The sequence below is a fragment of the Gavialis gangeticus genome, unplaced genomic scaffold (assembly GCF_001723915.1).
Source record: "Gavialis gangeticus isolate Ggan-Ray unplaced genomic scaffold, GavGan_comp1, whole genome shotgun sequence".
NCBI lineage: Eukaryota > Metazoa > Chordata > Crocodylia > Gavialidae > Gavialis > Gavialis gangeticus.
In genome coordinates this window covers 48,380,298-48,391,440 of record NW_017729029.1, presented here as the reverse complement: position 1 = coordinate 48,391,440, position 11,143 = coordinate 48,380,298, and the positions used below count along the sequence as shown (strand labels likewise).

At 44.2% G+C, this 11,143-nt stretch overlaps 1 protein-coding gene across 1 annotated transcript in view; it reads right to left on the bottom strand.

Annotated features, from left to right (window-relative positions):
• Positions 1–2,743: 2,743 nt before the first annotated feature.
• The window catches only part of RAB39B (RAB39B, member RAS oncogene family), an 8,708-nt gene continuing 308 nt past the window's right edge, over positions 2,744–11,143 (bottom strand). The window contains exons 2-3 of the mRNA XM_019521558.1: positions 11,102–11,133; positions 2,744–6,445 (exon numbers count right to left, since the gene is read on the bottom strand). Of these exons, the coding sequence (XP_019377103.1) occupies positions 6,019–6,445; positions 11,102–11,133 (459 nt within the window). The 3' untranslated portion in view covers positions 2,744–6,018. The remainder of the gene's footprint in view (positions 6,446–11,101; positions 11,134–11,143) is intronic.

The window sequence follows — 11,143 nt, the reverse complement described above, 5'->3', positions numbered from 1 at the left end:
TACTACAAGAAACAAACCCATTTACAATCCCTTAGACAAATGCTGTCTAGTACCAATGTCTTAACACTGTTTGAAAGCCTCCCAAAAGGTGAAACCTGTATTTAAATATGGATGGTCTACTAGAGCACACCTTCTGTTGCAAATGTGCAGAATATTTTTTTTCAGTTATAATGAAACCTCGCAGAATTTGTTGCCTTGTTACCTCTGCTATTTCATCCTACAATAAAATGCACGTGGTGGTCGAATTAGTGGATAGTATTTGACATGGAGTTACTGATAATACAGGTTTCACCACAAAATAAATGCAAATGTTAACTGTTATATCTTCATGTAATAAACAATATACCTGTAAAGTTTTTTGTACTTTTATTTCATGATATTAAAACAGTGAAACTAAGCAACTGTGGCAGACACCTTTCTATGTATGTTTTCATGGTTGGGTCACAAACCTTGTGCACTCCCTTAAGCTCTTGGGACATTTGTACACATGCTTGCACCGCAGCACCAGGCACTTTTGAAAGTGCTTGGCACTGCATCACATACATTTGTATAAATGGCAAAATGCACGTTGGCACTGAAAAAATGCTGGCAGCAGCACACTTCTGAACTAAAACGCATCAAAGGTGTTTTAATTCAAGAGTGCACTGCTGCCCTTTTCTCAGCACTGATGTACATTTTGCCGTTGATACGAATGCAGGTGATGCAGTACTGGGCTCGTCAGCTTGCATACTTCACAGATTCAATTAATCAAGTCTGTTCTAATATGCTGCATATCAGAGCAGACAAACATATATGTATAAATGCCCTTGGAGAGGTTTGAGAAATCCAGTTGAATCAACAGAGTTGATTTCCACTGAGATGACAGCTGAATTTGGTGGAAAGCTGCTGAGAGAAAGTATGGGGTAGGTGGTGGGGAAAATCTAAGTGTTAGAAGCACAAGCAAGGGTTTGGCAGCAGCTTGATGGAGAGGGGAGGTAGGTGTCAGCCAATCCTGCAGGTTGGGTTTGTGATGGGGAAGCTGCAGCTCAGGCTTTGTCAGGTGGGAAGCCAGTGGATCTGCAAGATCTAAGCGTAGTGTACAGTTGAGCAGCAACAGCAGATCTGATGAGAGACCACTGGAAGTGGATGTTAAAGCCCATCTCTCTCTCAGGTTCAACAGAATCCCAGCCTATGTGCATACATCAAAGCATCTTAGGTGCAGCCATGGATTTGGATGCTGTGACAACAGGCTGTTTATTTGAATAAGCAGGGAAACCTTGGGCCTGGTAGCAGTAGTGAGAGTTTGGATCAATGCTTCTGTCAGCAGGCAATAGGAAAAATAATTGTCAAGCTAATAGATTCAGCATGGGAAATTACTGGGTGAAGCTTTATGCATTCTTCTGTAAAGGATTGTCACACCCACAAAATAAGTTTGCAGTATTTTTACTAAATGTGAGGTTGTTGCTCTACTCATAAGTGGAGTGATGGGATTCTTTTGCATAGAGAAACCTGTACCAAGCTGGGGTGTCATAGCAAGGATTTTGGCTGTCTGCATGCCACTGAAGGTTCTTGTCCCCCCCCTCCCCTTTGCTGCCTCTCTGCTCTGCCATGCTCAGGCGTGGCTCACTTCTGTACCTCTGCAGGGCCATGCTGCTTGCTTCTGTGGCTGCATTAAATGCTGTATCACAATAGATTGTGTATAGTGATTTTTACTTGAGAGAGCAGCCATGTATGCAGCAGATGGCCTGACTACAGATGGTACTGCCCTAAGAGCAGACAGGAGAGTATGAAGGAGCCATATGAGACCATTTGCAATGAGGAGCAACTGCTGCTTTCCTAGGATCTCCTTTCCTCTGAATCCACTTCCTCCTTCCATGAGCAAGTTCCTCACGCTGGAATCTGTTGTACAACAGCTCAAACCTACTGTAAAACAGCTCTCCTGGTGGATGCTTCCAGGGCAATGATTGCATTTCTTCAGTACGCACAATAAAATGTCAAGTTAAGCATTTACAAGGCAGCATATATACTGCAGCATGACATTAACAAGCAGCTAGTGCTCTGGAGTAGGGAGCAGAAAGGGAACAAAACCTAAGCACAGTGAATGATATCCCCTTAGCACTGCTTAATGCTTTATCCTTGGCACTAACATGCTTAGCATAACACCCTAGGCACATACACTGAAGCAGCAAAGCTTTCCTGAAGAGGCTAAGCTCTTGCTTATAAACTCTCCTTCATTAAGTGTACACTGACCGTTTGGTTGCTATGCTATGGTTAAGACCTGCAAAAGGGGTAACTCTTCCTTAGTTTTAAAAAACTTTCAGCATTTCACCATTCAGCAAGAGATTATCTGAAGGAGAAAAAAGACAGAGCGAGCTCTAACTGTTTCTTGCCACTCAGCCTTCCTCTGATACAGGATGCTTTACCACCACCTTTTAAATCTCCACTGTTTCATGGTGGGATAGTGGTTTATAGCAGCTGAGGAACTAACTCCACTGCAACTGAATGTGGGGAAGCTAAAACAACTTACAGCAACTGAGGATCTGTACCGTGATACTTCATTATTTGGAATACCTGCTATAATAATGTTTCTCTGAACAGTGCGATTACCTTACCAAAAAGTCATGGTTGGGTTTTTTTTGTATGATAGCTCTAGGGCAGCATGGGAGTTTCTCCAGAAGCCAATTGATTTCACAAAGGCTGTCAGCATCTTTAAAAGGACATCTTCCAAACATGCACCATTAGAGAAAATGCATAATATATTCTATTGTAAACAGACTGTGTGTTGTTTATTATTGATCTACCTTGTATTGGGTTTTCAGTCATGGTAGCTGTAAGAAGTAATACAGTTACTAAATGGCTTACTGATGAAGAATGGGGGAAGGAAAAACCACAAAGAGTTTCTTTACAAGTTTTGAATTTCACATAATCACATATTAACCATTTTGCTAAATACAAGCATGTTTTCATTCACATACAGCTAAATACAGCATTTTTTTCACATTTCATTACAGTGCATAACAGAAAGCTAGGAAAAGTGTACAGTATACTTTTATTCTGGAGGTTCTGAGCAATTCCAATCTAACATGCAGATTGTTTTTAACCTGTGATCTGGACCACAGAAAGTCTGTTTTTGTTCGACTGACTTCCCCTAGAGTAAAAGAGGTCCTGAAACTTTATCCTTTGAAAGTTTTGCTTTCCAGTTTCTCCAATACCTCTTGCCATAGTCAAAGCATTAAAATCAGTTCTTAGAAAAGAATGCTTATCGTAGCCTATAAGTTTTTTTCATCTTAGAAAAGAAACTCCAAACTTTGTACAGATGACTCTACATTGCTTATGTTTTTATAAGCTGCCTAGAAAATGTAGAATTAGAAAAAAGATGTATATAATGATCTCTCTTATTTAATATAACCATTTTTCTTTTGTTTTAATCCTTTTAAGTAAGTTAAGATGGTGTAGAATGTTTTCATACTGCACCTTTTTTAGAACTACAATACTTCTCCGATAAATTCAACATTTACTCTTAAGGCCTGAATAAAATTCCTTATGACTTTTTGCCTTAGAAAAACAAACAAACAAAACCCCTATGCCCACTAAATGAAATGCAGTTTTTCATTACAGTAAAAAAGAGCAAATGCAATGAAAAACTCCATCACTTTCCCCATCAGCCAGGTCCCTGCTGTGCTGGCTTAGGAGAATCTGGTGATACCTGAACCCTACTAGTTTTACTTCCTTCTGTGTCCAAAAAATATTATTTAAGACTCATTCTCCTCAACAAGAATATCAGAGACAACTGTAGAACTGGCCCAGACTTGGAATGGTCAAAACAGTGGTTTGGCATATTTTTTTATTTGATGAATGGAAGTATGTCAACCTGACCTTTGTGTCTACCAAAGTTAGAGACTGGTGGCTCTGTTCTGAGTCCGAAGAAGTGCCGAGCAGGTCTCTGCACAATTCTGCCAATAGCCCTCAGCTCCAATTGGTGTCAATGTAAGTTGTGGACACGTGGCTCATACTATTCTAGCTCTCTCCTCATTCCCAATCCTGCCAAATGTATGCCATTCCAGAAGGGGGTTTCAAAATGCCCTCTGCAGACTGTGGGCCCAATGCAACATCCATTCAAATCAATGGAAGGAGTCTGACAGACCTGTAGCATGAGGTCAGCAAATTCAGCACATTTATGAGCTAAGCAAGGTTGACCATTGGGCTTCAAAGTTAAAAGCTGCAGCATTATCTCTCCTGCTGGTACCCATTTTTTCCACTATCCCTTTCTCTGCTCAGCAGGTGGTAATTTATTGGCAACAAAAGCAATGAACTAGAACTGGTACCAGAAAGTATAAAAGTAAAATATTACTTGTCTTCATGTACAGCTTTTATACCTAGGCTGTGATTATTTTTATGATCCAGTGTCCTGGCCAAATGGTACAAAATACAGAAACAGATCTGAAGAGAGATTGGTTCAACTTGTTAACAACCAAAAAAGCATACTCTTATGGAACATGTTACCTTAGAAAAGCAATTAGGAATACTTGTCTACTAAGAGGCCTGCATTCAAACACTCGACACGCCTATATGGTTTACCTAACCCTCCAGGCCTTTAACAGTTTGGCTTGTAAAGTTTGCAAACTTGAATAAATCTCACTGTAAGTTCTGCTAATAAACTGATGCCCCTAGGTACAATTCAGGTGCATGGTTATCATGCTACATTTCAAAAGCTTACTTTGATACTTAGAGGAAGTAAAGTTCAAATGATGGATGCTGTTCCCAGAAAATAAATGCCTAGTTAGAGCCTGTGTAATGCAGCTACCTAATCATCAGATTCTACCTGAGATGGATATGACTGGATTCAAAGAGGAGAAAATATTCCCTCTTGGCCTTCTCTGGCCTTTCTACCAACTCAGGTGTTTATTCTTATGCTCCTCCCTCCAGGTCCTTCCAATAAGGAAAATGACACTTAGGGACCAGAATAGGTTGCCAGTGGCTGCTCTGTTTTAGCACTATTCTTTAAAAAATACTCACCTTTCTGGGTGTTTGATGCGTTTAATTTATGCTCTGGAATGTTCATGCGTTTGTTCCATTTTCCTAGTAAGTGGAGCTTAAAGGGGCTTAGCAGTAGGAGGGATTTTCACAACCCAGCACTGCAGACAGAAACAGCAGTGTTTCCCCATCTGACAGCTGGTTCCTGGTGGTGATGACCTGTCTGTGAAATACAGGATGGCGGGACACACTTGAGAAGCTTTATGTTCCTAATCTGTTAATTACACTGGAAATCGCTGAATCAGAGGTATCTCCAGTACAATCATCTAGCTAGATTATATTTAATATTTAAATTCGTACCTCAATCCTAACTGGAACCATTATGCTGGATTTTACTGTCAAGAGTCTCGGCCAGGTGTGGTAAGACTAATAACCCCATAAGGACAGGTGGTGATTAAGTTTTAGTTACCAATAAAACAACCCTTAGTTTCCTCTTTTAATACCAGTGAGTTTTTACTACAGGTTTTTAGGTACAAGAACATTAAACACCAGAAATGTGCATGCCACATCTGAAAAACGGTTTCCTTTTGAGCTAACAACTGAAGCATTGTTCATGAGGGGTAACCATGCTGCATTCTCGTTTTTCTGGAAATAACTGTTGACACCAACATTCTCATTCTCTTTTTCTACACGCATGTCTCATACTAATAGACTATTCATACTGTGGCTTCAGCACGCAGTGTATAACTATAGATTTACTTAAAACAGGACATGTAAAATTCCCTGGTGCGTACCACCTGGTTCAGATCAGCTTGCTCTTATGCCTCCCATCTCCTACAACGTAATCATGCATCCTTGTTCATTCTCATGTAAGTTTGTAGCCTCCCCCCCCCCGATTCTGGAAGGTTATTTGGAACGGAACATTGTTTTTCTGGTTCTGTTCCTCTAGTGTCCAAAACAACATGTTCACCACACTAGCATTACACCCCTTCTGTCACACGGAGTTCACTTAGTAGAGTATGTTTGGTTAGTAGAGTTCATCATAGCTTTTCTCACTAGACGTGATTAGCACAAGCACCTCCTATCTGATTTCACCACCTCTTCCGAGGAGTGTACTACATTTGGTACAAACCCACTCTTTACCCCTTCCCAGCCCTCCTGGATTGAAATCTCCCCCTTTTTAACAAGCTCATAAATATCTCGAGTCAGGTCGGTGAAGGCCTTCTCCACATTAATGGCATCCCGAGCTGAGGTCTCAATGTATCTCATACCATATGCAGCAGCTAGTTTCTCGGCCTCATGCCTGGTAACTTGCCGCTGTGTGTCAAGATCACATTTGTGACCTACCAAGACAAAGACAATCTGGTAGGGCTGGACATGCACCTTTGTCTCTTCTAGCCACTCATGGACGTTCTGGAAGGACCTGCGGTTTGTAATGTCAAATAAGAGGAGGCCGCCTACTGAGTTCCTGTAGTAGGCTCTGGTGATGGATCTGGAAAAGAAGAAACCCACACAACAAGAAAATAAAGGTTATTTGAAAGGCTGAGCATTTGGGGACCAGTATGGGGTCTTTTGCGGGTGGGAAAGGGGGGCTTGTTTTTTAGATTCTTTTTTCCCTTAATGTAACATTTCTGACCAGCTGAGTCTGGTAGCAGAAATTTGGTTGGACAAATTTAGAAATCTGAAGGCCAGAAAAAATGGAATTATGTAAGCCAAGGAATTTCACCCAATCATTTTTGCCTCATTTGTAACTTCTGTTTAAGCTGCAGCCTATCATTTAAAAAAATCGTGTCCACTCACAACTTAAAGCCTCCAGTAATAAGAGAATATACCACATCTCTAGTTAAGTTGTTCCAGTGGTTAATTACCCCCCGTTAAAATTTTGCATCTAATTTCTAGTCTGAATTTGTCTAGTTTCAGCTTCCAATCATTGCATCTTACAACTTTTCCTGCTAGATTATGGAACTGTCTGTTGTCAGAAGCTTCTTCCCCATGTTCATCACACGTAGACCACAATCAATTCACCTCCGGTTTAAAAGTGTTGTAACAGAGGCAAGGATTTTTCCCAGAAAGGCAGGTTTTTGGAACTAAATACTCAACAAAGTATAGCTGTTTGTAAGGCAAAAAAGTGGGATTGATAATAGACTGCTGTGGAGTTAGAAGCCAGAACAGAGAAGCCTTAGGGAAAAGCAGAGGAGGTGTAGGTACATTCTTGCATGATTGTATGCGCAGACGTGCAAATTAATTATTTTACAGCTGATGCAATACATTGTAGTACAGGCATCATCACTGATGCATTTGAAAGGGGAGTGCAATACTTACCTCTGCTCCAACAACTAAGTGAAGCAGATCTAAAAGGGGAGGGAAGGGGGATAGGCAGTAGGTAGGCTTGGGACTTCCAAGATCTTTTTGAGCAAGGACAGATCTCTCTGCAGACAGGCACAGGAAGTGAAATCAAGCTAATAGAACAAATCAAGCGTACAGAACTAAATTGTAACATTTGGACTTACCAGGTTTACATTTGGATGGCAAGTGACCTTGGATAAATAACCAGGAGGCTGTCATAACTGCTGAATAGCCCTTTGTTGTGAATAAAATAGTAATTATACCTTTACGTGGGGAGGAGCTCCTGTTCAAAAACGCTCTCTCCTTGGTGGGATCCTATGCGAGGATGGAATGCATTGCTGCTCTTTTGTCACAAAACAGGAACCAATTAACCAATGTGGATCACGTTGGTAGGAGGTTAATGGATCTTGCAATTTTTATATATTCAGAGAAGCTGCTCCCAAATGAGTACTTAAGAGTTCCTAAATTCTGACCTATCAGCAGTGAACAGCATTGCCATAGTATGCTGGAGCGGGGAGGGCAATCCACAGAAAAACAGGAGAGAACAGAGAAGGAAAAGGGATTTCTTGGCTGTGCTGTGGATAATCTCTTCCCTCCCAAGCATCTGGCTCAGCATCGTAAGCAGCTCTGCATATCTGGCACTGAGCTGTGCGATTTGCCTTTTGCTCCCTCAGCAGCAGTAATCAGATTCGGTAGCCTTTTAGTCCTCCCCAGCTGCTACAGAGGGATCTGTTTCCCGGCGCGCTCAGAGCTTCCGCTGCAGCCTCTCGGTCACTGAGGCAAACTCAACAGCAATACGATACAGGCACCTTCAAACTACCTAAGAGGATGCTTTGATTCTTGTTAATGTTAGACACTGGCTGGATCCCTCCCAGCCACTTGAGGTGAGAAGAGAACAAATTGCAGAATTAGAGACATTTGAGGCACAAAAACCTGCTCGGTCCAGGATGGGGAAGATAGTTCTCTCCCCTCAAAAGTGGCTCCATGTTCCAAACAGCCTCCATGACTTGATGCTTTTCCTGCAAAACATCTCACTTTGAGCTCCATGTCAGCAACAGGATTTCGGCACATGCCTAATATTAATTTCATGGAACAACTCCTGATTTACCTTGAAATGCACAGGCAAAATGGCCTGGCACAGGCATGTCCCAGCATTCACAGCCATCAGAGCAGAGAGACTATTTTCAAATGTGCCCTCCACACTACCCTGACATTGACTGTTTGCTTACGTGGGAAAAGCAAACTGCTGCGATAAAATCATGGGACCGGAGTACGGAGGAGGTGGGTCCACAAGAGAGACACAATGCCCACAATACCTTCCTGCCCCCATCTTGGCACACCTACGTATACCACAACTGAGACAGGGTCAGCGCATTTCACTGGTCCTATTTTCACTTGCCTCTGCCTGAAAATCCCTGAGCTCACTGAAGGAGAAACTGTTACAGCTACCACCGTGTTGTAAAAACGACCTTTTCCATTCATAATGCTGTCACAGCTTTAAGGTGACCTGGGAAGGAGCAGAAAGAAAAATGGACTCATGCCTCATTCTTCATTCTTTATAATATACCAAGAAGGTCTGACGAAGGGAGAGAGGGGCATGCTTTTCAGTGTTCGTTTCTCTGCTGCTTTTTCCATCGGAAATTCAGGTCTCGGTTGTGGCAAGGACTAGGGTGACTGGAAAACTCTCCTCCTAATAATCATCATTATTCATCAAGAGCAAGCTCTTAATTAGTAAAACAAGGGCATCTCAAGAGACCAAAACGGGAGCTATTGGGAGGGAAAGCATTTTTGTCAGACAGTATGAGCCCTTCTCTTTTGTTTTCAATGCCTAATGAGCACTTTGAAGACAGGGCAGCTTTCTGCCATAAAAATCCTTTCTGTGGCAAAAATCCCTCCTTCTCAATGAAGGCAAGAGAGCTCACACTCTTATGTGACACCCGGGAGAGGCCAGCCAGCAGCAGCAGGTATAAGCAGACATGCACTTAATCCCAGTATGCCAAATGTTGTAAATTGAGAGAGAAATGTTTTGGAAGGCGGTGGGGGTGGGGGGGAAGAAATCAGGCTTCCTATACACTACAAAAGGGCCTGGCAGAGGGGAGGCAAAAGGACACCAATTCTCCATCAGGTCCCTATAAATGCCAAGGTCCAGTGCCAGAGTCTGTACCAGCTGGAACCTGGGTATAAGGCTTCTCTTTCTAGCCAAGAAAGGTTGCAAGGTTTCTGTCTCTGCCTCAGCGCAGGGAAAGGAGGGAGGGGATTTAACCTACTGACTGAAAAAGGGGAATAATTTCTCAAACAGATCATTAAAAGCAAAGATGGCAGCCTCCTGAAGCAGCTCGGAGATCTGGAGTGATGGAAGGGGTCCACCAGGGAGAAGGATTAATGGGCAACATACAGGTCAAAGACGTATGATAAATACAAATTACCACATGACTGCAATTTGCCATATGGTTCTGCAGGGAATCCTGTGGATATTACCACATGTGCACCTTTTATGTTCTCATCAAGTCAAGCTTGCTACCAATTAATCTCTTAGATTATTTTTCAGTGTGGAGGCTGTCAGGCATCTTATCACAGCAGCCAACCCACAGGTAGGAACGTGATTCTTGTAGGTAGCCAGAAACCTGGCCTATTTCTGTCCCATAATCTGTAGACTTGAAAACGAAGCAACTGTTTTTGGTGGAGCTACACTTTCAGTAGCCACGTTCTGGAGTCTCAACCGCTGCTGCTCTATGGCAGGTCGCTACATTTTCACCCTTCCTTTTTCGGCGGAAACTGCATTTTGGTGCCAAAGCCACCGTTTGTGATAGATCTGCGTTGACTTCACAAGCTCAGTGAATTTCTGTTTCCATATCTAAGGGGGAGTTCAGTCTTGACCTATTTTTGCCAGAGAGAGCCCAACAAGGGGGTGCCTGCATTTCAGCAAAATTTTTCCCATCAACCTAAATGGGCAAAAGAAAAGCCACCGTGCCCTCGTCTCTCTCGCACACAGGTGCAAGTGTGCACACACACACTTTGGGCAAACCAAACGTGTACTTTTTCCTAATGGACAAGAATATGAGAACTGCTGTGTACTGAGTCCATGTTGCCCAGCACCAGTGCACGTTTGACCAGGCCTGGCTGCCGGCAAAGGGGGCGAGGGGCTGGGGCAAGGAGGCACCCAGTGCCACCACAAAGGTCTTCACACCGACACCAAGCTGGCCCTCCGCTGCCCGGCTCGCAAAGTGCATCTCCGGCCTCGTCTACAAAGAGACCCGTGGAGGGGGGGCAAAGGTCTTCCTGGTGTATGTGCTCCACGGCATTGCCAGCTACAGCGAGCAGACCACGTGCAAAGCGGTGACACCACAGACGTGGTCTACACGCGGAAGCGCCCGCGCTGCACCTGGTCTGCATTCGGTGATTAACTCTCAGCACCGACAGTGCAATGTCACATGCCTGGGGCGCAGCGCGGACGCCGTGTCACCCCTGGGGCGAAGCGCAGCGCGGACGTCCTGTCACCCTGGGGCACGGCTCAGCGCAGCACGGACGCCCTGTCACTCCGGGGCGAAGCGCGGACGCCGGGGCGCAGTGCAGATGCCCTGTCACCCCTCGGGCAAAGCGCGGACGCCGTGTCACCCCAGGGCGCAGCGCTGACGCCGTGTCACCCCGGGGCGCGCTGCAGAAAGGGAAAGCCGAGCGGCCTGGGCCTCCGCAGAGCTTTCCCCTGCTCCTGTCCCACTCGCACCAAGCTGGCGCCAGGGGCCCATCCAGCGAGGGCCCTGCCCGGCCGCACCTAAGATGGAGGCTGCCCTCCCGCCCTCACCTGAAGCGCTCCTGCCCGGCCGTGTCCCAGATCTGCAGCTTG